Source organism: Pan troglodytes, chromosome 18 (genome assembly GCF_028858775.2).
Source record: "Pan troglodytes isolate AG18354 chromosome 18, NHGRI_mPanTro3-v2.0_pri, whole genome shotgun sequence".
NCBI classification, from domain to species: domain Eukaryota; kingdom Metazoa; phylum Chordata; class Mammalia; order Primates; family Hominidae; genus Pan; species Pan troglodytes.
This window is the reverse complement of record NC_072416.2, coordinates 17,218,584-17,243,711: the sequence shown is the minus strand read 5'-3', so window position 1 is coordinate 17,243,711 and position 25,128 is coordinate 17,218,584. Positions and strand designations below refer to the sequence as shown.

The window sequence follows — 25,128 nt, the reverse complement described above, 5'->3', positions numbered from 1 at the left end:
GACAACGCAGAAACAAAAGGTGCCAGTTAGAGGCCAGGTGTGGTGGCTCATGACTGTAATCGCAGCACTACTTTAGGAGGCTGAGGTGGGAGGATGACTTTGAGCTCAGTAGTTTGAGACCAGCCTGAGCAACATAGCGAAACCCCATCTCTACAAAAAATACAAAAAAAATTATCCAGGTGTGGTGACGTGCGCCTGTAGTCCTAGCTACTTGGAAGGCTGATGCTGGAGAATTGCTTGACCCCGGGAGGTGGAGGTTGCAGTTGCAGTGAGTTGAGATTATGCCACTGTACTCCAGCTTGGGTGACAGAGTGAGACCTTGTCTTAAAAAAAAAAAAGATACGAGATGATTGCAGCATGTGTTTTGTGATGTGGCTTCACTGAGGAATGAGTTCTAGGCTGCAGCTCAGGGCTTTGATACTCTGCAGCTCTCTTCTGAGAGGGCGAGGCAGAGAGCCCCACACCTCCTCAGAACCCAGGAGGCAATGAGGAACTGTTTCATGACAGCCTCCCAGGAGTGACAGGGAAGGGGGTGGGAGCTGGCCTCATAGCAGCTCCTTAGAAGCCTCTGCCTCCCACCCTTCCCTCCTGATGTGTTGTGCCAAGATGCAGATGAGTCTGTGGCCAAGACGCAGGTTAGCCTTTACCTGCATGGCCCGTTTTGATACATGCAAGGCCACCAGGGCACCATGGCATCCCCTAGAGTGGAAAAAGATGTTCCCCCAGAGTGGAAAAAGATGTTCCATTCTGGTTTTGACCTGATGAGGTTTCGAGTGTTTTTAGGACATGCAAGGGTGGATGTCCTCTCAGCAGGTTTGTCAGTGTTGAGCACAGGAGAGGGGTGAGGGCTAGGCATGATTGTTATTGGCAGAGAGACTGGGACTGGATCAGAGCAACTGCGGAGTACGTGAGGAATGAGAAGAGGACCTGGGGCTGAATCCTGAGGATCAACAGCATTTAAATGATAGGCAGAAGTCGACAAAATGTACTGGGAGATTATTGTGGTACACAGCCAAGGGAGGAGAGAAAAAGGGGCAGTCAGCAATGTCAGCTCCCATGTAGGGGTTAGTATTGAGACATGGCTGTTGGATTCAGCCCTGGCAGTAGTTTTTTTAAACTATAATTAAAGCAATTTTTCCCTATCTCTACTAAAAGTGCAAAAAAATTAGCCGGGCGCAGTGGCATGTGCCTGCATTCCCAGCTACTTGGGAGGCTGAGGCAGGAGAATCGCTTGAACCCGGGAGGCGGAGGTTGCAGTGAGCCGAGATCACGCCACTGCACTCCAGCCTGGACAACAGAGTGAGACTCTGTCTCAAAAACAAAAAACAAAACCAAAAAAGCAATTTTTGTTTTTGTTTGAAATGGAGCCTTGCTTGCAGTGACATGATCTCGGCTCACTGCAACCTCCGCCTCCTGAGTTCAAGCGATTCTCCTGCCTCAGCCTCGCGTGTAGCTGGGATTACAGGTGCACGCCACCGCGTCCGGCTAATTTTTGTATTTTTAGTAGAGACGGGGTTTCGCCATGTTGGCCAGGCAAGTCTTGAACTCTTGACCTCAGGTGATCTGCCTGCCTCAGCCTGCCAAAGTGCTGGGATTACCAGCGTGAGCTACCATGCCTGGCCCCCCCCAAAAAATTTTAATTGTGGTAAAATACACATAACAAAATTTATCATCTTAACTGTTAAATGTATAGTTCAGTGACATCAAGTAGTTTAACATTGCTGTGCAATCATCACCACCATCCATCTCCAGAATTCTCTTCATCTTGCAAAACCGAAACTCTGTACTAATCAAGCAGCTCTCCATCTCCCACCCCTGAAACCCAGCCCCTGGCAACCACTATTCTACTTACTGTCATATGAATTTGGTCACTCTGAGTACCTCATATAAGTACAGTATTTGTCCTCCTGTGACTGGCTTATTTCTCTTAGCATAGCAGCCTCAAGGTTCCCCATGTTATAGCATGTGTCAGAATTTCCTTCCTTTTTAAAGGCTGAATAATAATCCATGGTGTGGCTAGACCACATTTTGTTTATCCATTTGTTTGTGGACACCTGGGTTGCTTTTGACTATTGTGAATAATGCTCTTGTGAACTTAGGTATGCAAATACCTATTTGAGTCCCTGCTTTCAATTCTTTGGGGTATATACCCAGAAATGGAATTGCTGGGTAATATGGGAATTCTTTTTGGGATGAGCCTCCATACTGTTTTCCTTAGCTGCTGCACTGTTTAACATTTTCATCAACGGCACACAGGTTTCTCTACATCCTTGCAAACACTTGTTAGTCTTGGGGTTAGTTTTTTGTTTGTTTGTTTGTTTTTTGAGATGGAGTTTCGCTCTTGTTGCCCAGGCTGGAGTGCGATGGTGCGATCTCGGCTTACTGCATGCAACCTCCGTCTCCCGGGTGCAAGCGATTCTCCTGCCTCAGCCTCTGGAATAGCTGGGATTACAGGCATGCACCACCACGTCCGGATAATTTTTTATTTTTAGTAGAGACAGGGTTTCACCATGTTGGTCAGGCTGGTCTCGAACTCCCAACCTCAAGTGATCCATCTGCCTCTGCCTCCCAAAGTGCTCAGATTACAGGCGTGAGCCACTTCACCCAGCCAGTGTTGGGGTTAGTTTTAAGGAGGTGAGCAATTTCAGTGAGCATGAAGCCAGAGGGCTGGGAACACCTGGGAGTTAAACTGGAGAAAGCAAGTTAGCTTTGATGAGACAAGTAGAAGGGGCAGTAGTCTGAGAGATCTTAGAGGAGGGGAGGGTTTTCAAGATAAGAGAGACACTGAGCCTCTTTCAACACTGCTGGAAAGAATATAGGAGAGAAGAAGGTGGGTGGGAGAATTTTGTAAAAATGTATTTTTCACGGAAAAAAAATCAGGAATTATGAAAATACTTGATTTGATCAGTTAACTGCCAGATGGGTTTCCTCAGAATTGAATGTGTTACTGAGTTTAGCCTGCAGGTGGCAACTTTTTAAGTTACTGTTTTTAAGACACCTTGAAAGACTTGGAAATTTTAAAGAAGTCGGTGAAGTGATGGATAAACCCTAAGCATTGTTCTTTTAGTAACTAATGAATACTTTTCCATTTGTTCATTCTACTTTCTAAAATAGAAGAAAAGTATGTACGTAGATCATTTTAGATGCAAATGTTTGGGAAGATAGGTGCAAAGCACAGGAAACTAAAGCTATCTAACTTGATACAAAATTTCAGTGTCTTTTTTTGGGGTAGTTTTTTAATTCATTCACATAAGGAATATGTATACATCAATAATACATATGTATATTTTTTTTAATTAGGAGGAGCTGAATGATGCTGTGGGATTTTCTAGAGTCATTCACGCCATTGCTAATTCGGTAAGTGAGCCAGACTTTTTAGCAAGATTGCAGAACATACTATTTCAGGTGAAGTATCTAATTATCATTGCAGATTAATCATTTCATCTCCTTTAGAATGTTTACCTAGAACATTCTAAGAAGTTAGAACTTCATCAAGATAGACTGTTGTTATAATGCACTTGGTGAGGCATAATTGCTAAATTATATTCAAATCAATTTTCAGAGAGCCTTGCTTGAAAAATGCATAGGAGGGTTACACTATGTTGTCCTTATATGGCTACATGGAAACCAAGAGTTATTTTCAAAACCAGTAAGAAGTCAAAAAAGAAAGTAAGGAATAAGGGGAGAAACAATCAGATATTTGACTGAAGGTGTTTTGTTCCCTAAGTAGAAGAATCTAGAGGGTAAAAATAATGGTGTCTTTGTTTAGTGCTACATAAGTGTAATTGAATCTTATTCTTAATAATATTTGATACGTTTTAAAAAGATATTGGCCATTTGTGTAAATGTGCTAGGGGACTCTATGATAGATATGATGGGTGTTTTTCCTTGCTTTGTGAGGCCTTTCTGAAAACAGGCGGCCGGGCATAGTGGCTCATGTCTGTAATTCCAGCACTTTGGGAGGCCGATAAGGATGGATTGCTTGAGCTCAGGAGTTCGAGACCAGCCTGGGAAATATGGGGAAACCCCATCTCTACCAAAAATACAAAAATTAGCCAGGTGTGGTGGTATATGCCTGTGGTTCCAGCTACTTGGGAGGCTGAGGTGGGAGGATCGCTGGAGCTCGGGAAGTCAAGGCTGCAGTGAGCTGTGATCACGCCATTGCACCCCAGCCTGGGTGACAGACAGACCCTGTCTCCAAAAAAAAAAAAAAAAGAGGAGAAAGAAAACAGGCATCCACATCTTACATAGGTAAACTAGGTCATGCTGCTGGTTGTTCTAGACAGACAGCTTGCTTGGATGCTGAATTGCCTGTAGTCTAGGACATTCTCTTCTTTGAGCAGTTGGCCTGGGAGAAGGAATCATCTTATACCTTAGATGCTGAACTTTGCATCAGGGAAGCTTTAAGGCCATAGAAACCCTCTCAAGGTTTCATGCTGTCTCACTGCCAGCTGCAGGCTTGTAAACACAGGGGCGCTGTAGGGAAGGCCCCTGCTGTCCTTATTCCGGGATAAACAGAGGTTTACAGAGCCTTGTAAAAGAAGAGGGTTGGCTCACGAGGACTTCTCTTGCTCAAGTAAGTGGGGCGATTAAAGTTGAATAGACAGTTGGAAAGATCCGGAGAGAAACAATGCTGTGAGCCTCTTCAGCAGTGGCTGAGATTACAGGTATCCAGAAAAGCAGAGTTGAGTTTCTGGTTCCATTTGCTCATGTTGTGCACACCTAGCCAGCAGACTTCAGATAAGTGGTGGTTTTGATTGAGGCGGGCCCTAAAATTCAGAGATATGGAACATAAGTTGGTTTTGAGCTCTTTTGTAGCCGTCATGATAGTTCAGTCAGCTTTTCCAAGATTGGACATTTGTTTGTCTTATACACATTCGGATACCTTAGCTTGCTGTACCCGTTTTCTTTTCTCTGACATCTTTCTTCTACAGAATATTCATAACATGTTGCTGACCGTTGGTAGTCAACATCCCAAAGCATACTACAAAAAAGCCCTGTTTATTAGCGATCCGGACATTTAAAATTTTTGAGTCTTGAATGAAAGTTGACTAAAGTAAAATAAGATGCGTAAATCCCATACCTTAAATATATATATATATATATTTTGAGCCGGAGTCTCGCTCTGTTGTCCTGCTGGAGTGCAGTGGCGCAATCCTGGCTCACCACAACCTCTGCCTCTCGGGTTCAAGCAAGTCTCCTGCCTCAGCCTCCCAAGTAGCTGGGATTACAGGTGCCTGCTACCACGCCTGGCTAATTTCTGTATTTTTAGTTGAGACGGGCTTTCACCATGTTGGCCAGGCTGGCCTTGAATTCCTGACCTCAAGTAATCTGCCTCCTTCAGCCTCCCAAGATACTGGGTTTACAGGTGTGAGCCACCATGCCCGGCTGTATAACTTGGATACTTTTGAATGGTATTGATTGTTGTTTTGTCAGAAGTCCGCCAGTTGGAATTTGTCTCACATTTTCTCATGACTGATTTGAGGATATATGGTTTGGCAAGAATACCACAGAAATGATGGTTCATGATGTCGATCAATTTTTTTTTTTTTTGAGATGGAGTCTTGCTTTGTTGCCCACGCTGGAGCGCGGTGGCGTGATCTTGGCGTACTGCAAGCTCCACCTCCTGGGTTCACACCATTCTCCTGCCTCAGCCTCCTGAGTAGCTGGGACTACAGGCGCCTGCCACCACACCAGGCTAATTTTTTTGTATTTTTAGTAGAGACGGGGTTTCACCATGTTAGCCAGGATGGTCTCGGTCTCCTGACCTCGTGATCCGCCCGCCTTGGCCTCCCAAAATGCTGGGATTACAGGCATGAGCCACCATTCTCTGCCCATGATGTTGATCTTGATCGCTTGGTTAAGGTGGTGTTGGCTGGATTTGTGTTCTGTGAAATTAATTTTATAGTTAATAAGTTAACTATGTCATTAAATTATAGTTAAATTAACTATATAGTTTAACTTTATAGTTTATGAATATCTTGGGGGAGATACTTTGAAACCATGAAAATCCTGTTTTCCGTCAAACTTTGCCTACTAATATTATCGTCTATCAGTATATCTTGCCTGTAGCAGTTATTACTGTGGTATTCTAATGGCAAGTTTATATTTCCTTCGTCCTTTCTACATTTATTCTTGGAATTCTTCTATAAAGAAAAAAATGGGCTGGGCATGGTGGCTCACACCTGTAATCCCAGTACTTTGGGAGGCCAAGGGGGGCGGATCACTGGAGGTCGGGAGTTTGACACCAGCCTAACCAACATGGTGAAATCCCATCTCTAATGAAAATACAAAAATTAGCTGAGCGTGGTGGCACACACCTGTAATCCCAGCTACTTGGGAGGCTGAGGCAGGAGAATCGCTTGAACCTAGGAGGCGGAGGTTGCAGTAACCTGAGATTGCGCGATTGCACTGTAGCCTGGTGACAAAGTTGAGACCCTGTCTCAAAAAAAAAAAGGGAAAGAAAAAAATGTCCTTTTCACCTGTTTATTTATGTATTTATTTAATTTTGAGACACAGTCTCTGTCTGTTCCCCAAGCTGGGAGTACACCGGCTCACTGCAGCCTCCACCTCCCAGGCTCAAGCGATCCTCCCTCCTCCTTAGCCTCCTGAGCAGCTGGGACTACAGGCATGCAGTACCACACGTGGATAATTTTATATATATATATTTTTTGTGGAGAAGGGGTCTTCCTATGTTGTCCAGGCTGGTCTTGAACTCTTAGGCTCAAGCAGTCTCCCGCGCCTCAGCCTCCCAAAGTATTTGGATTATAGGCACGAGCCACCACACCCAGCCCTTTCCCTTGTTTATTTAATGGTTTTTATGTATATGTATGGACTCAGGGATTTTTTTTAATTATTAGTATTAATAATAATACTAGATTATTATCTAGTATTTTTATTGTTTACTTTGTTGCTTAAATTGTACCACCTTTGGCCATTGGAGCTTCTTTGACTTGGCTCCTGTGCCCTCTGAACAAGCCCCCCATCCTTTTCTGAGTACTTCTTTGCTTTCTGGTATTCTTGTAGTTTCTCTGGCTCAGCTATGGAATGAAAGACTTCTCCATGGAGCTCTGGTTCCTCTTAATGGGGAATGATGTTTAGAAACCAAGATCTGGCCCTAGGTTACTGCTTCTGGCCCTAGGTGATATTATTGCTTCTAAGTCCTCTCACTGGACAGAACTAAGAACCATAGGTATGTAGACCTAGGCATGTACACACACAGCTATATTTCTGTGTCTCTCTGTATATGTATGTGTGTGTGGATCTATATAAATGTGTATGTAGCTGGTCATGGTGGCTCAACCCTGTAATCCCACACTTAGGGAGGTCAAGGCAGGAGGACTGCTTCAGGCTAGTAGTTCAAGACCAGCCTGGGCAACATGGGAGACCCCCTCTCTACAAAAAATGTAAAAATTGGCTGGGTGTGGTGGCTCGCTCCTGTAATCCCAGCACTTTGAGAGGCCAAGGCGGGCAGATCACGTGAGGTCAGGAGTTTGAGACCAGCCTAGCCAACATGGTAAAACCCCGTCTCTACTGAAAATCCAAAAATTAGCTGGTGTGGTGGTGCCACCTGTAATCCCAGCTACTCAGGAGGCTGAGGCAGGAGAATCTCTTGAACCTGGAAGGCAGAGGTTGCAGTGAGCTGAGATTATGCCACCGCACTCCAGCCTGGGCAACAGAGCAAGACTGCATTTCAAAAAAAAAAGTTAAAAAATTAGCCAGGAGTGGTGGCACATGCCTGTGGTCCCAGCTGTAGGGGAGGCTGAGGTGGGAGGATTGCTTGAGCATGGGAGTTTGAGGCTGCATTGAGCCATGATGGTGCCATTGCACTACAGCCTGGGCAACAGAGCGAGACCCTGTCTCTAAATAAATGTGTGTGTGTTTGTGTGTGTGTGCACATGGGTGTATGCATGCCTTTATACTGATACCTCAGATTCCAGTACAATACCACGTGACTTATTTTTAGCTTCCTCTCTTTTCTTATTTGTGCCTTCTTTCTCAACAGTGAGAAATCCAGTTTCTATTACTTCCATTATGTTTATTTGTTTAAACCTGGTATACACATAAAGTAGCTTCAGAGATACTAACCCATACCTTGCGAGAAGTACATTTATTGATGAAATTATAACATTTATGATTTATGTGCAATTCCTTTTGTTTTTAGCCTTACAGTATCTAGTCAAGATGCTCTTTTCCAAGTTAGTTTGTTTCTTCTTAACCTTCAGTGTCGTTATGGTAGTCATTTATAATACAGTTTGGTTCATTTCTTAGTGTTTGCATTCCATTTGGGGTTACCTACACATCTTTTCTGTGGTTTCAATCAATGCTCATTATTTTAGCATAGCGTAGGTATTCAGAATGTACACCAATAATGAGCCAAAAGGACAGCTTCTCTGTTAGATTTGGGAGATTTTGTGTAGGATTATTTCAGATAATTATTGTGTAGTCCCATGAATCAAGCAGTGTTACACTGAAGGTCCTTTGGGTTATAGTAAAAGCTCCATCGTGGTAACCTGATTTTTTTTTTTTTTTTTTTTTTCAAGACAGAGTCTGACTCTGTCGCCCAGGCTGGAGTGCAGTGGTGCGATCTCAGCTCACTGCAACCTCCCTGGGTTCAAGCCATTCTTTTGCCTCAGCCTCCCGAGTTGCTGAGATTACAGGCATCTGCCACCACACCCAGCTAATTTTTTGTGTTTTTAGTAGATACAGGATTTTGCCATGCTGGGCAGGCTGTTCTCAAACTCCTGACCTCAGGTGATCCGCCTGCCTTGGCCTCTCAAAGTGCTGGGATTAACAGGTGTGAGTCACCACGCCCGGCCCCTGATGTTTTATGTTAAAAATGGTGTCACCTGGCTGGCTAAATCTAAATTTATGTTCCATTTTGGAAATTTAATTTTTATCAAAATGGACTAATTTGTTGCACATATAGCTTGAGACAGACACACCGCCCATTGCACGAAGAGGGCTGCCAGCACATATATTGTATTTCGGTTGGCTGAAAGGCAGTGACTTTTAATGGATATGTGTTTAAGAACATGCCCCATGAATTTTGACATAATGATATAGGAAATGCAATTCTGTTTAATATAGTTAGAAATTAGTTATTTTTACCTTTTAGCATTGGTATGAATGTATCTTTTAAAATAAGTGGGTTGTTTTAAAGGATGCAGCCCTAAAATTTGTGTTTAGTTTTTTCCCAAATTATTTGACAGTTTAAGGGAGTCAACGCTTTCAGATTTTACTTTTTTTTTTTTTTGAGACGGGGTCTCACTCTGTTGCCCAGGCTGGAGTGCAGTGGTGCAATCTTGGCTCACTGCAGCCTCTGCCTCCCGGGTTCCAGCGATTCTCCTGCCTCAGCCTCCTGGGTAGCTGGAGTTATAGGCATGCACCACCGCACCTGGCTAATTTTTCTGTTTTTAGTAGAGATGGGATTTCGCCATGTTGGCCAGGCTGGTCTCGAACTACTGACCTCAGGTGATCCACCCGCCTTGACCTCCCAAAGTGCTAGGATAACAGTTGTGAGCCACCGCGCCTGGCCCAGATTTTACTTTTAAAAAAACTTTTCAATCAAAATTTTACTACTTCTGATTAATGAGGGTGGCATAATTAATAAAAATTCAAGAAAAAGATCAGTGACATCAAAGTCATTTGCGCTTTCACTTTGCTTTCTGGATTTAACATTCCAAAATGGAGGAGGAATGAAGCCAGCCCAAATTAGCTTATTTGTACTTTTTTTTTTTTTTTTTTTTTTTAGTGTGGAAAGCGAGTTTAGTACAAAGTCCTCTTGGAATCTGAACTATACATTCTGAAACCCCAGTATAATTTCGAATGTAGAAGTCTTTTTTCTAACCTTGACTTTCTTTAGGGAAAACTTGTTATTGGACACAATATGCTCTTGGACGTCATGCACACAGTTCATCAGTTCTACTGCCCTCTGCCTGCGGTAAGTGACCTGTCGGTCTGTGTTTAATATTAGCAGGATTCTTTTTATCTGAAAAAATATTATTATGATGCTTTTAACTGAACTGTCCTCTACTTGGGTGCCATTTCCTTGTATGCAGCATGTTCCCAGAGAGAATCTTACGCACTCAGTTGCACATTTTTTTTTCCTTGAGATGTATTCTCACTCTGTTGCCCAGGAGTGCAGTGGTGCAATCTTGGCTTGCTGCAGCCTCCACCTCTTGGGTTCAAGCGAGTCTCCTGCCTCAGCCTCCTGAGTAGCTGGGATTACAGGCACCCGTCACCACACCCAGCTACTTTTTGTATTTTTAGTAGATACGGGGTTTCACCATATTGGCTAGGTTGTTCTCGAACTCCCGACCTCGTGATCCGCCTGCCTTGGCCTCCCATAGTGCTGGGATTACAGGCCTGAGCTACCGCCCCTGGCCACAAGCTTTTTTATTAAGGGATCTTCAGTCACTGCCATTGCCAGAGGAGGATTAAACATTTGTTTCATCGTCTTAATGCCAGTGGTTTGCTCATTTAGTGCTGGGCAGGGATTCCCAGGCCACAGGTGTGGGCTGCTAGTTTGGTCCTGCTAAAATTAGACATAGCAGGGCCATTGAAGGTAAGTGGTGGCAGCTGAAGTGGGTCCAGTCCTACAGAATTCTTGATCGCCCTTGCTAGGCTGCTTCCCTTAGATTCTCTGCTGACCTCAGTAGTGCATTTTTCAGTCCTTGAGCCAAGTTGCCTTGGTTGACCAAAGCACAAGCTGCTTTGGTTCCTCTACTGGCTCTCCCTCTTCTGCTCCATACGGTGTGCGTGGCCTCACGTTACTTGTCCCTCGCCACTCTGTGCTCCACTCTTTTATTTCCTCTTCATCTTTTTTGTCTTTTAGTGATCTCACTCACTTTACAGCTTCAGCTGTAGACACCAACATCTTTATCCCCAGCTGTGGTCTCTCTTCAGATCCAGGTATACATTTCATGCTGGACTCCAGACATCCCTACCTGGATAGCCCCCAGACTAAGTGTTGTTTTGAATTGACGTGGCTCAAATGAGATATTTAACTTGTACTTCTTTTCTTTCTTACTGTCTCCAAACCACTTCTTTGTCCTCATCCCATTACTATAAGTGATTCCCAGTTACCAACCCTGTTTTTAGCATCAGTTTTGACTCTTGCTCTGTCTCCAGATCTGGTCATTTCCAAAATTCTGACGATTTTATCTCCATGCCCTCTCTCACATCTGGATTCTTTTGTTTTTTTTTTGAGATGGAGTCTCACTCTTTCACCAGGCTGGAGTGCAGTGGCATGATCTCGGCTCCCTGCAACGTCCGCCTCCTGGGTTCAAGTGATTCTCCTGCCTCAGCCTCCCGAGTAGCTGGGACTACAGGTGCGTGCCACCATGCCCAGCTAGTTTTTTTGTATTTTTAGTAGAGACAGGGTTTCACTGTGTTGGCCATGATGGTGTCAATCTCCTGACCTCCTGATCTGCCCGCCTCAGCCTCCTAAAGTGCTGGGATTACAGGTGTGAGCCGCTATGCCCAGCGGATTGTTTTTATTTTTGTTGCAAGCGGCCTTATTTCTCATCTTTGAGTTTAGCAAATTCCAGGCAGCATTTCCTGTCTCCCTTCAACCTTCAGCCCGTCCTTTAAAATGAACGTTGGCACGTTTTCTATAAAGGGCCAGATAGTAAAATATTTTCAGCTTTCCAGGCTGCATAGTTTCTGTCACAACTCTTAGCTCTGCCATTGTAGCCCCGAAATGCCATAGAATACGTAAACCAATTGGCATAGCCGTGTTGCAATAAAACTTCATTTACAAAATAATTGGTTGGCTGTATTTGGCCTATGAACCATAGTATGCCACTGGACTAATCTTTTTCTTATTTTAAATAATTTTTTTTTTTTTTTTTTTAGAGATTGAGTCTTACTCTGTTGCCAGGCTGGAGTGCAGTGGTGCAATCTCGGCTCACTGCGACCTCCACCTCCCAGGTTCAAGTGTTTCCCTGGCCTCAGCCTCCCGAGTAGCTGGGACTACAGGCGTGCACCACCACGCCCTGCTAATTTTTTTGTATTTTTAGTGGAGATGGGGTTTCACCATGTTGGCCAGGATGGTCTCGATCTCCTGGCCTCATGATCTGCCTGCCTTGGCCTCCCAGAGTGCTGGGATTACAGGCGTGAGCCACTGTGCCTGGCCTTCCCCATATCTTTTTAATAAAATAGAGACTAGGTCTCACTCTTTTGTCCAAGCTGATCTCAGGGTGCTGGGCTCAAGCGGTCCTCCTGCCTCAGCCTCCCGAATAGGTAAAACCACAGGTGTGCACTACCACGCCCAGCTAAAAGATTAATATTTTGTTACTTCTAGATTGGAAGACACCTGCTTGAGAGTTCAGTCTCACTTATACATCTGTAAACCTTCAGTTACTTCACATTTCTTAGGTCCCATTGTTCCGTCAGCATTTTGATTACCCTCCTTTAAAAAAGTACAATACAGACGTCATGAGTGGGTCAGTTGCTCCCCTTGTATTTCTTAAAATTTAGGTTGTCATCACTTTTTAAGACAGCTCTATCACCTTTTAACACCTTTTAGGACTCAAAGACTTCATAGTTGTGGGTCTCAAAACAAGTGTAAAAGGTATGGAATTGCATTTCTTTTTTTTTTTTTTTTTTTGAGACTGAATCTTGTTCTGTGGCCCAGGCTGGAGTGCAGTGGTGTGATCTCTGCTCAGTGCACCCTCCGCTTCCTGGGTTCAAGCGACTCTCCTTCCTCAGACTCCTGAGGAGCTGGGATTACAGATGCCTGCTACCATGCCCGAGTAATTTTTGTATGTTTAGTAGAGACGGGATTTCACCATGTTGGCCTGGCTGGTCTCGAACGCCTCATCTCAGGTGATCCACCCGCCTCCGCCTCCCAAAGTTCTGGGATTACAGGCGTGAGCCACCGCGTCTGGCCTGGATTGGCATTTCTTAAGTCTAATGAGCTAATGTTTATTTTATGTCACTCACCACACTTCTGTTTTTTTTTTTTTCTCTTCTCTTTCCTACCTTTTTTTTTTTTTTTTTTTTTTTGAGATGGAGTCTCACTCTGTCACCTAGGCTGGAGTGCAGTGGTGCGATCTCGGCCTCCTGTGTTCAAGTGATTCTCCTGACTCAGCCCCCCGAGTAGCTGGGATTACAGGCGCCCGCCACCATGCCCAGCTAATTTTTGTATTTTTAGTAGAGATGGGGTTTCACCATGTTGGCAAGGCTGGTCTTGAACTCCTGACCTCAGGGGATCCACCGGCCTCTGCCTCCCAAAGTACTGAGATTACAGGTGTGAGCCACCGGGCTTGGCCTGGATTTGCGTTTCTTAAGTCTAATGAGCTAATGTTTATTTTATGTCATCCCACTTCTGTTTTTTTCTTTTATTTTTTCTTCACTTTCGCACCTTTTTTTTTGAGATGGAGTCTTACTCTGTCACCTAGGCTGGAGTGCAGTGGTGCAGTCTTGGCCCACTGCAACCTCTGTCTCCTGGGTTCAAGTGATTCTTCTGCCTCAGCCTCCTGAGTAGCTAGAATTAACAGGCGCTTGCCACCATGCCTGGCTAATTTTTGTATTTTTAGTAGAGACGGGATTTCGCCATGTTGGCCAGGCCGGTCTCGAATTCCTGACCTTAGGTGATCCGCCTGCCTGGGCCTCCCAAAGTGTTCCAATTACAGGCATGAGCCATTATGCCCGGCCATTTTTTTTTTTTCTTTTTTGAGAGAGTGTCTCACTCTGTCACCCAGGCTGGAGTGCAGTGGCGCCATCTTGGCTCACTGCAGCCTCAACTCCCTGGGCTCAAGTGATACTCCTACCTCAGCCTCTCGAGTAGCTGGGACCACAGGCACATGCCACCATGCCTCACTAATTGTTTTGTAAGTTTTGTAGAGACAGGATCTCACCATTTGCCCAGGCTGCTCTCGAACTCCTGCGTTCAAGAGAAGTCTGCCCACCTCAGTCTCCCAAAGTGCTAAGATTATAGATGTGAGCCACCACACCTGGCCAGATCACCCACTTCTTATTGGCCAAGTAGATCAAAGTAGCAGCTCCTCTCTTGACTTTTTGACCTTTATTATTTATTTATTTATTTATTTATTTTTGAGACAGAGTCTTACTCTGTGGCCCAGGGTGGAGTGCAGTGGCGCGATCTTGGCTCACTGCAACCTCTGCCTACCGGATCCAAGCGATTCTCCTGCCTTAGCCTCCCGAGTAGCTGGGTTTACAGGCACCTGCCACCATGCCCAGCTAATTTTTATATTTTCAGTAGAGACGGAGTTTCACCATGTTGGCCAGGCTGGTCTTGAACCCCTGACTTCAGGTGATCCACCTGCTTTGGCCTCCCAATGTTCTGGGATTACAGGTGTGAGCCACCACGCCCAGCCTGTTCATTTGTTTTTTTGAGACAGAGTCTCACTCTGTCGCCAGGCTGGAGTGCAGTGGTGTGATTTTGGCTCACTGCAACCTCCCTCTCCCAAGTTCAAGTGATTCTCATGTCTCAGTCTCTCAAGTAGCTGGGATTACAGGTGTAGGCCACCACATCTGGCTAATTTTTGTATTTTTTTTTAGTGGAGATGGGATTTCACCATGCTTGCCAGGCTGGTCTCGAACTTCCGGCCTCAAGTGATCCACCCGCTCGACTTTCCAAAGTGCTGGGATTACAGGAATGAGCCACCGCTCCCAGCCTTTTTTGATCTTTAAAGCAATGAAGTTATCAGCAAGGCAAGAGGAAAATGTATTTAATTCTGTGCTTCTAGGTGTTTTGAATACTGAATAGAGCTTGGCACTAGAAGGCATTAAATATCGATTTAACAAATGAAGTATCTCCCGACTGCCAGTTTTGTAATCTTCTCATGTATGGCTCCGTTCCTGTCACTGACCCTGCTGAAAATTCTAAATTAATCCCACACTCTTTGTTTTCTAGGCAGTTGACTATTTTTACCCATGCATAACAGGCTTTCTGTGATCCAGCCCAACCTTTCTGTGTAGTCTAATCCCTTGTTACTCTCCTTTTTTCAAGACTGACTTATTTGTTCCCTAAGAGGTGCTTTGTTTAATTTCTTCCAACTTGAATTTTCTCTTGTTGTTCTCAATGTTTGTTGTTCACAACTTTCCCTTAACTTTCTGCGGTGAGCTTTTGCCTTCTCCATGAAGTTTTTATTGCCTGCTACCTTGCCCAAGAGGTGATCTTTCCTTTCTCTCAACTCCCACAGAACATTGTACATCTCTATGTTACATAAATTTTGTCTTGTATTATACAGCATAACCCCCTTCTAGGTGGTTAGCTCCTTGGACAAGGGGTGTAGCCATTTTGTTGTGTAAGTGCGTAACATAACACATTGCGTGTAAGCAGTTAATGAAAGGCCTAACGTAACACATTGTATGTAAGCAGTTAATGAACGTTAAGTGGAATGAAAGTGGTCTTGAATTAAATTCTGGTAGAAAGAGCAAGTGATTTGTTGTAGAGTAGTAAGTGGGTTAGGAGAAGCAGTTTTATCCTTCACTTTATTACTAAGGCTACCTGGTAAGTTACTTAACTTCTTTATGTTCTGGCATTGTCAGAGAAAGAAAATGTTTTGTTTTGTTTTTTTCCATCTACCTTTAGAAGAAGTGATGAGAAGAAATTAGAAAGCCTAATAAATTAGAAGGCTGGGTGTGGTGGTGCATACCTGCAGTGCCTGCTACTTGAGAGGCTGTTACAGGAGAATTGCTTGAGTGCAGGAGTTCAAGGCTAGTCTGGGCAACATAGTGAGACCCTGACTTGATAAAAAGGTAGAGCTTTTACATGCACTGGTATCAAAATTTGCATTTAAAAGGATACTAAATAATCCACATTTTGGAGTTGCCTTTTAGAGGAGAGTGTTTTCTTATGAACTATATTGATACTTGAGCATGACCTTTTAGAAGACATTGGCCTAGAACTGTGCCATATGTTGGCCCTGGAGGTGGCCGTAATTCTCCTTGTTCCTTGCTTGTAAAGCTTTCTAGTGGTATTGAGAGATTACAAACATCATTATTGCATTTTTTGACTTTGCATTGAAACCGCCTGTTCATGCTTTGCCCATTAATTTATAGCCATTGAAAAGCTGGTAAATATATCAGGCTAGCTAAATACAGTCTGTATTTACAGGCTTGAAAAGCTAATTGGAAACAGCAGTTTCCTATGAAGCATGAATAACATTGAAGAGAAGTGTAGTTTACAAAGAGTCAGGAGTATGACTGCTCAGTCTAGCATGGCAATTATGTATGTAAATGAGTTAATTCAAAATTAGAGGACTCTCATTTCAGCTCTAGACTTCCTGATCAAAATAAACTTGAGAAATGAATTGTCTAATCTAGGCACTTGCTATTAGTGCCACTTGAGCAATTTTCTGGAGTTGAAACAGGAATCATATGTGTATTAAAAAGCCTGTGTTTCCAAGGCCATTTTTACTAACATTTCAAAGGTGATCTCAGGAAAGGTCTAAGCTAGTTTACAGTATGCCCATTTCCTGGGTAAACCATTTAATTTAAATGACTCTGCTTGTCTCACTGTTATGATAAATTTGTGTGGTAGGTCGCAGCCTGTTAGCTATTACTGGAAGTTTTCTGCATTTATTACAGGCCTCTCTAATAGGTAGGTTTTAACATTTTATTGGACCCCCTGCCCCTTCCCAATTTGAACTATTAAATCCTTAAATTTGTTGTTTTGGTTATACAGAAGTTAGTTACCAGGTTATATGGTTCCCAATGAGTGAGGAAATTGGGAAGGTTTTGTGTTTTTTTTGTACTTGTTAACTAGAAATGGGTTTTGTAGTTTAGCTTAAGGGCCCCAACAGCTTGTTTGAGAAGACAGCTGTGGAACTTGAGCTGTTTACATGTTTTTTAATACTGCGAGTGTATTAGGAAAATTGTAACAAGTCCTTCTCTTGTTCTTTAGGACTTAAGTGAGTTTAAAGAGATGACAACATGTGTTTTCCCCAGGTAAGCTTTCTTTGAGGATTTGTCTTTCTTTTAAAAAAGTCGGCTGGGCACGGTGGCTCACACCTATAATCCCACCACTTTGGGAGACTGAGGTGGGAGGATCACTTGAGCCTAGGGAGTTCAGAACCAGCCTGGGCAACATAGTGAAACCACATATCTATAAAAAATAAAAAATTAGCTGGATGTGGTGGGATACGTGTGGTCCAGCTACTCAGGAGGCTGAAGTGGGCGAATTGCTTGAACCCAGGAGGTCCAGGTTGCAGTGAGCCATAATAGTGCTACTATCCAGCCTGGGTGACAGAGTGAGATCCTGTCTCAAAAAAAAGAGTCATTGTGACATACACAATACAAATAGGTATATAGTAATTTGTTAAAACCATTAGGTCATGTTCATATAAGCTTGGAACTTATTTAATGTCTCCAATGTTGTGATGGCTTGCTTTTATAATTTATGATTGGTTTTGTTATCAAAAAATCACAGTTTGAACTGAGAGTGAAAGTAGACCAACGACTCCTTTTTTCTTATCTCTCATCTTGCTGTCTGAAGAACTGTTGAAGCCTCCTTGAGATGGCTCTTGTCTGTCTTGCATGTAGGATGTACCTTGTAACTATTGAAGTGTCCAATTGAGAGTGTTCAAGAGTCAGTCAAGAACTGTCCGTCTGGCTAGAGATTTTGTTTTTCATCCACTTCAAGTCAGTGCCTTTTCCTGTTGGTGTTTTCCACAGTTATTATTGCCCCCTTGTTCTGATAGGTCATATGTCACATATCTCTGAGACATCATAGGTCAGCCATGTGGAGCCTACCGAACAAGTGTTTGTGTCTTAGGACCTGTTGAAGAGGGATAGGCGTGGTGTTCGAGCAGTTTCTCTTTCAGCTGGTCTTATTTCTGTCCTGTTACCCACTCTGTTCACATTTATATGAAAAAAAAAATTAGAGAAATAGAGTTTTCATGTGGGTTTCTCCCCACCCTCCCCTTTTGGTGTTTCTGATCTCTGAAATAGAATAATAAGAAATAAAAACAACAGCGTGAAAGTACTGATTGTAGATTTTGGCCCTCCAGAAGAATTTATAGTTTACAAACCTGTGGAGTAGGAGTAGATGGTAGCAGTTTGGGAATGGTAGACCGGCAGCAGTATTTGAACCACGTAAAACCATGTGAGAGTATTTGACTCACCCTTGAGATTGATGGAGCCCAGGCTCTCTGAGGATGCAGGTGAATCTAGAACTTGTACTCCAAGTGTGGACTCTCCTGCAGTTGCTCAATGAAGTCGCTGATGATGGGACTGAGTACCTACTCCAACGTAGCAGGGATGCTGGTGCTGGGTTCAAAATGGCCAATGTGTTTAATTACTTTGTCTGTGTTTAAGTATTTTCTGTATTAAACATTTTATGTTTTAAGTATGTTTTTTATGTATGAAGTATTTTAAGTAGCTTACATATTTGAGTAAAAGACATTTTAAACATTGATATACATTTTGTTTACCTTGTTAAAAATTCTTTTTAGACTCTTGGATACTAAATTGATGGCCAGCACACAACCTTTTAAGGTATTATTCATTTGCTACTTTATAAAGCGACTGCATATTACTGAGTGAAATGAATGCCAGAACAATATAGCCTTCTGGCAAAAGGTTTGGAGGTATTTAATGCATCTGTAAAGATCTTTATTCATTTGGTTATACTTTGTATATTATAAAAATTAAACTAGCTGCTTCTCTTTCACATTGAAAAAAACGAAGACTTCTGTGTTTCTTTAAAGAACACAAGGAGACAGTACTAGATGCTGTCTTTTTTTTGGGGGGGTCAGTGAATCTCTTTAATATATTGTTCTGAGATGATGAAATCTCATAATTCTTTGCTTCGTGGTTTGCAGGATATCATTAACAACACATCCCTTGCGGAATTGGAAAAGCGGTTAAAAGAGACACCTTTCAACCCTCCTAAAGTTGGTAAGAATATTAAACCGGAAACCCTCCAAACTCTTTGTAATAATTATTGATGTATATCGTAGAAGAAAAGCAGAATGGCTCTAGAGACCGTATTGTTCATTTATAGATTTTGGCTGAATTCACTTGCACATATCGTGTGTTGAATTATTGTTTTTTGAATAAAGATGGTCTTTTAATTCTACATATATTTTATGTTAATGGAGTTGGGTAGCCATTCATTGAGAATTTTAGCAATTAAAGCTTCAAGGCTTCTATTTTCTAATAATATGGAATTCTCCTAAAACTTGATGTGCCCTTTTATTCTTTCATACATTATTGAAGCAGAGACAAAGAGCTAGTGATTAATCACCAGGGGTAGAGTAAAAAATATATTTTCCATCTCAGAAAAGCCCGAGAACTGGATTTACAGGTGAGATTAAGGCAAGTCCCCACCCTGCCTCCTTTTCAGCTGGTTTAGAGAGTAGAAACAGCAGCACTGAGGAAAACCAGAAGTAGGGAGATGAGATGGAGGTGTTTTGCCACCTCGGGCCACCACCAAGGTATGTGGAGAGCCTACCAGGTGCTACTTCCTTGGTCCCTGTTAACCTGATTGTGCTGCTGATACGGTGATTAGCGAGCCATTAGCTATAGCCTGAAAACTTCTAAAGACATGGATAATAGGACTAATGGTTTAGAAATTGATAATGCAAAGTATTAAAGCAGCCAAGATTACAGTTATTTGCCTCTTTCTGGGTAATAGTCCAAGAAAGGAATTAAGAAAAGTGGTGGTGGGGCCATTGGGGGAGAAAACTTGGACCTTTTCTATAACAATATAATGGAAATAATTGATTTTGGAAAGAATGTGTCTCAGTTGATGATGGAGTGGAAGATATTACTTAGGTGGCTACCATGTTAAAAGGCTTTTTTTAAAGGCATCAAGTCTAATATTTAATATGGAGTTAAAGAATTCTTGCTTAAAGAGCATTGTATTGACATAAAAACAGTTACAGCCTTTTCATTGTTAATTTCCATTTATGCTTTTGATTCTGTGTTATAGTAACCTTCCTGACATTCATTTCCAGAATGGTTCTAGGATATAATTTATGAGTTATAGTTTTATGTTATTATTTCCATATAAAATAGTGGTATCTGGTAGAGAATTCAGTCTAAAGCAGGTCATTCCTCTTATAGTTTATCTGGTCACATCTGTATTTATCAATGTCACAAAAGAACCATATTGTATATAAAGCGGTCTTTGCTGTAAAGTGGCTCCATGATCCAAGGCCAGCATTATAGCAAGTTCGATTTATTTTTGGAGTTGGTTGTGCTGTCACCTTTCGATCTCTAAGCTTGGGAACATAGTAGAGGACAGTAGTGAGTTGGAGCTGTTGATAGTGAATTGCAGTCTTCTCTTTTTTTGGGGGAGGGTTGCCTCAGGTATTGATAGATAACAGTTTTTGAGCACTTACTATGTACCAAGCACTAGGTAAGAGTTTAACTTATATTATCTTATCTGATCCTAACAATAACCTTTTGAAGAAGATTTGATTATCATCTCCATTTTACAAAACTGGAACCTTAGGGATGAAGTGACTTGCCCAAGGTCATACCGCAAATAAGTGGTGGAGCAGAGATTCGAACTCAGTGTGACTCCAGAGCCCATGCTCTTAATCTTTACTCTGGATCATCTATTGTGGCCTGATGTGACCATCTTGTATAAGGGAAGAATATCCTTTTCATGGCCTTAGAAAGCAAGCAGAAGAGGAATCATTGTCCTAGAGTGAGTTATGGATGATCATAAATAGCACCCACCAGTGTGGGACGAGAAAGCCCACGGCTGAGTCCTTCGTAATCTAACTGAGGCATTTCTGTATCCTAGACCAAAGCCCTCCTTTTCAGTGACTCTGTTATCTTGTATTTTAAGGTCTTATATAGAGAGAATTAAGGAATAGATAGCTTTTTTCTGCCTATTTAGGGTATTTCTCTAGCATATGCTAATGCAATTTGGATTGGTAGGGCAATGTGCTTACTAGTCTTTGTTTTGAGGAAAACTTTTTCCTTTTTTTTCTTAGAAAGTGCCGAAGGTTTTCCAAGTTATGACACAGCCTCTGAACAACTCCACGAGGCAGGCTACGATGCCTACATCACAGGGCTGTGCTTCATCTCCATGGCCAATTACCTAGGTACGCATTACATGTCTTTCAGTCAAACACGCAGTGATCTAGGGTGGATCTTACCTGTCTCCTGGCTTAGGCTGCTGTAATAAATTACTGTCGACTGTGGGGCTTAAACAACAGACATTTATTTCTCATGTTCAGGAGGCTGGAAAGTTCAAGACCCAGTTGCCAGCAGACCTAGTATCTGGTGAGAGCCCACTTCCTGGTTTGCAGATGGCTTCCTTCTCGTGTCCTTACGTGGTGGAGAGCAGAGTGAGCAGAAGCTGTGCCGCCTCTTTTTTAAGAGTCAGGGTCTCACTCTGTCACCCAGGCTGGAAGTACAGTGGTTCAATCATAGCTTACTGCAACGCTGAACTCCTGGGCTCAAGAGATCCTCCCACCTCAGCCTCCCAAGTAGCTGGGACTACTGGTGTGCATCACTGTGCCTGGCTAACTTTTTAATTTTTTTATAGAGACAGGGTCTTGCTGTGTTAACCAGGCTGATCTAGAATTTCTGGGCTCAAGTGATCCTCCTACCTCAGCCTCCCAAAGTGCTGGAATTACAGGCTTGAGCCACCGCACCCAGCCTCCTGACCCTTCTTATAAGGGCACTAATTCCCTCGTGACTTAATTACCTCCCAAAGGTCTCACTTCCAAATACCATCGTACTGGGGAGGCTTCAACATATGAATTTTAGGGGGACACAAACATTGAACCTATAGCACTACCATTTCCTTGGGATCCACTCACCCAATTAAAAGTGGGAGGGTTTTGAGGTAGGAGTGGGAGGAGATGAGGGGAGGAGGAAATCTGCAAGAAAAACCACTGACACTTCCTGTGGTATGGTACTTGGTGCGTAAGAATACCTTTCACAGGCCGGGCGCAGTGGCTTACTCCTGTAATCCCAGCACTTCAGGAGGCTGAGGCGGGTGGATCACCTGAGGTCAGGAGCTTGAGACCAGCCTGACCAACATGGAAAAACCCTGTCTCCACTAAAAATACAAAATTAGCTGGGCATGGTGGCACATGTCTGTAATCCCTGGTCCTCGGGAGGCTGAGGCAGGAGAATCACTTGAATCTGGGAGGTGGAAGTTGCAGTGAACCGAGATTGCGCCATTGCACTCCAGCCTGGGCAACAAGAGTGAAACTCTGACTCAAAAAAAAAAAGAATACCTTTCACGCTTGTTGAACCATGCTGTTAATTTAAATCTGTTTTGGTCTGAACTTTCAGGCTTGGTCTATGTGACTATGAATAATAACACCTCTCTTCTTTTCTTCATTAGGTTCTTTTCTCAGCCCTCCAAAAATTCATGTGTCTGCCAGATCAAAACTCATTGAACCTTTTTTTAACAAGTAAGTAATCAGAGAGTTCCAGTTTCCAAGTTCTCTCACTGTGGAACAGCCTCATATCTTGGGATGTCAGTTTGGAGTTATTGGGGGCTATAGCACATTTTTAGATAAACTGTTTTTCATCTCGAGTGACTCACATGTTTTTTGAAAGTAGAAAGTGACCTTTTGGGGAACAAATGTATTAAAAATATAGGCTTAAAAAAAAAAAAGAAAACATTGCTAGACGTAGTAGATCTCTTCCAAGAAAAAGAACTGGTAGTTCTGGCATTTAAATTTCCTATGAGGGGCCAGGTGTGGTGGCTCACACCTGTAATCCCAGCACTTTGGGAGGCTGAGGTGGGCAGAGTGCTTGAGGTCAGGAGTTCGAGGCCAGCCTGGCCAACATGGTGAAACCTCGTCTCTATTAAAAATACAAAAATTAGCCAGGCGTGGTGGCGTGTGCCTGTAATCCCAGCTACTCGGGAGGCTGTAGTGGGAGAATTGCTTCAACCCAGGAGGCAGAGGTTGCAGTGAGCTGAGATTGCACCACTGCACTGCAGCCTGGGCAACACAGCAAAACTCTGTCTGAAAAAAAAAACAAAAGAAAATTTCCTGGCCAGGCGCGGTGGCTCACGCCTGTAATCCCCCAACTTTGGGAGGCTGAGGCAGGCGGATCACGAAGTCAGGAGATTGAGACCATCCTGGCTAACACGGTGAAACCCCATCTCTACTAAAAATACAAAAAATTAGCCGGCACGGTGGCGGGCACCTGTAGAAAACATGATTTTCTTAGCTCTTTTATTTTTTGGGGCAGTGTTTGTCTTTGGAAATGTAGCCTTTGCTGTAGACCATGGAACCCACAGGTGATTGATGTTAAATATAGTTCTTTTTTTTTTTTTTGAGATGGTGTCTCACTCTGTCACCCAAGCTGCAATGTGGAGTGCAGTGGCACAATCTCAGCTCACTGCAATGTCTGCCTCCTGGGTTCAAGCAGTCCTCCTGCTGCAGCCTATGGAGTAGCTGGAACTACAGGCATGTACCACCACACCTGGCTAATCTTTATATTTTTAGTAGAGATGGTGTTTCACCATGCTGAATAGGCTTCTCTCGAACTCCCTGACCTCAGGTTATCTGCCCACCTCAGCCTCCCAAAGTGCTGGGATTACAGGTGTGAACCACCGTGGCCAGCTAAATATAGGTCCAATTATGATTGTTCCCTTACATTTTTATGTACTTGATGTTAAATTCATTGTTCTGCAGTATTTTTCAACTGAGAGATGTTGACTCATTTGTATTATTATTATTATTTTTTTGAGTCACGGTCTTGCTCTTTTTTCCATGCTGGAGTGCAGTGGCATGATCTTGGCTCACTGCAGCCTCCACCTCCTGAGCTCAAGTGACCCTTCCACCTCAGTCTCCTGAGTAGTCATTTGTAAATATTTACACACTGTAAATATTAAAACAGTAATCCTGCTTCTCCACTAAAGTCAGCTCCTTATAAAATCAGATGTTGGGTGCAAACTGGGTTAGATGTGGGCTGCATCTAGTTTATCAGTCATGTATGTGACCAACATGCAGAGCAATCAAAATAAACTTTGATTAAAAAGCTTAGCTGGGCTGGGTATAGTGGCTTACGCCTGTAATCCCAGCACTTTGGGAGAACAAGGCGGGCAGATCACTCGAGGTCAGGAGTTCGAGACCAGCCTGGCCAGCGTGGTGAAAACCGGTCTGTACTAAAAGTACAAAAATTAGCCTGTATTCCCAGCTACTCGGGAGGCTAAGGCAGGAGAATCGCTTGAAACCAGGAGGCGGAAGCTGCAGTGAGCCAAGATCACACCACTGCACTCTAGCCTGGGCAACAGAGTGAGACTCCCTCTCAAAAAAAAAAAAGAAAAAAAAGCTAGCTGAGACTTTCTGTATTTCTAGATCAATCTAATATTGCTAATACTGTGCAGGACTATTATTGAAAAGAACTAGACAGTAAATGTATAGGTTTATTTTGAATTGGGACATCTGTCCATTCAGAATTTTTTTGTAAAACCTAGATGCATACCAAGAGTAGTTGAATAGGAGGTGGGATTTGGGAATCCTTCTGTGATTATTTTTTTGGTCTATTTTTTTCCAATCTGTAAAGGAAGAATATTTTCTTCATCATTGAAGGAAAAATATTCCTGCAAGATTTGAAATACAAAATAAGAACTGTGTTTTTTCTTTCTTTCTTTTTTTTTTGAGATGTTGTTTCACTCTTGTTGCCCAGGCTGGAGTGCAATGGCGTGATCTCGGCTCACTGCAACCTCTGCCTCCCGGGTTCAAGTGATTCTCCTGTCTCACCCTCCCAAGTAGCTGGGATTACAGGCAAGTGCCACCATGCCCGGCCATTTTTTTGTATTTTTAGTAGAGATGGGGTTTCTCCATGTTGGTCAGGCTGGTCTCGAACTGTGGACCTCAGGTGATCCACCCGCCTCAGCCTCCCAGAGTGCTGGAGTTACAGGCGTTAGTCACCGCGCCTAGCCAAGAACTGTTTTTATTCCTCTTTTTTTTTTTTTTTTTTTTTTTGGTGAGACAGAGTCTCACTCTGTCACCTAGGCTGGAGTGCAGTGGCGTGATCTCAGCTCACCGCAACCTCCACCTCCTAGGTTCAAGTGATTCTCCTGCCTCAGCCTGCTGAATAGCTGGGACTACAGGCTCGTACCACCACGCCCTGCTAATTTTTGTATTTTTAGTAGAGACAGGGTTTCGCCATGTTGGCCAGGCTGGTCTCAAACTCCTGACCTCAGGTGATCCACCTGCC

General features: G+C 43.2%; 1 protein-coding gene across 14 annotated transcripts in view; it reads left to right on the top strand.

Moving 5' to 3' along the window:
• PARN (poly(A)-specific ribonuclease) overlaps nt 1-25,128 on the top strand; it is a 206,106-nt gene that overhangs the window by 25,934 nt on the left and 155,044 nt on the right. For 11 of the 14 annotated variants that reach the window (XM_054668226.2, XM_063797673.1, XM_063797672.1 and 8 more), the window contains 7 exons: nt 3,301-3,357; nt 9,866-9,943; nt 16,880-16,923; nt 18,429-18,471; nt 18,798-18,873; nt 20,925-21,035; nt 22,292-22,361. In XM_054668226.2, coding sequence (XP_054524201.1) covers nt 3,301-3,357; nt 9,866-9,943; nt 16,880-16,923; nt 18,429-18,471; nt 18,798-18,873; nt 20,925-21,035; nt 22,292-22,361 — 479 coding nt within the window. The remainder of the gene's footprint in view (nt 1-3,300; nt 3,358-9,865; nt 9,944-16,879; nt 16,924-18,428; nt 18,472-18,797; nt 18,874-20,924; nt 21,036-22,291; nt 22,362-25,128) is intronic. The other 3 variants (XM_054668227.2, XM_016929458.4, XM_063797678.1) reach the window with 1 other exon arrangement.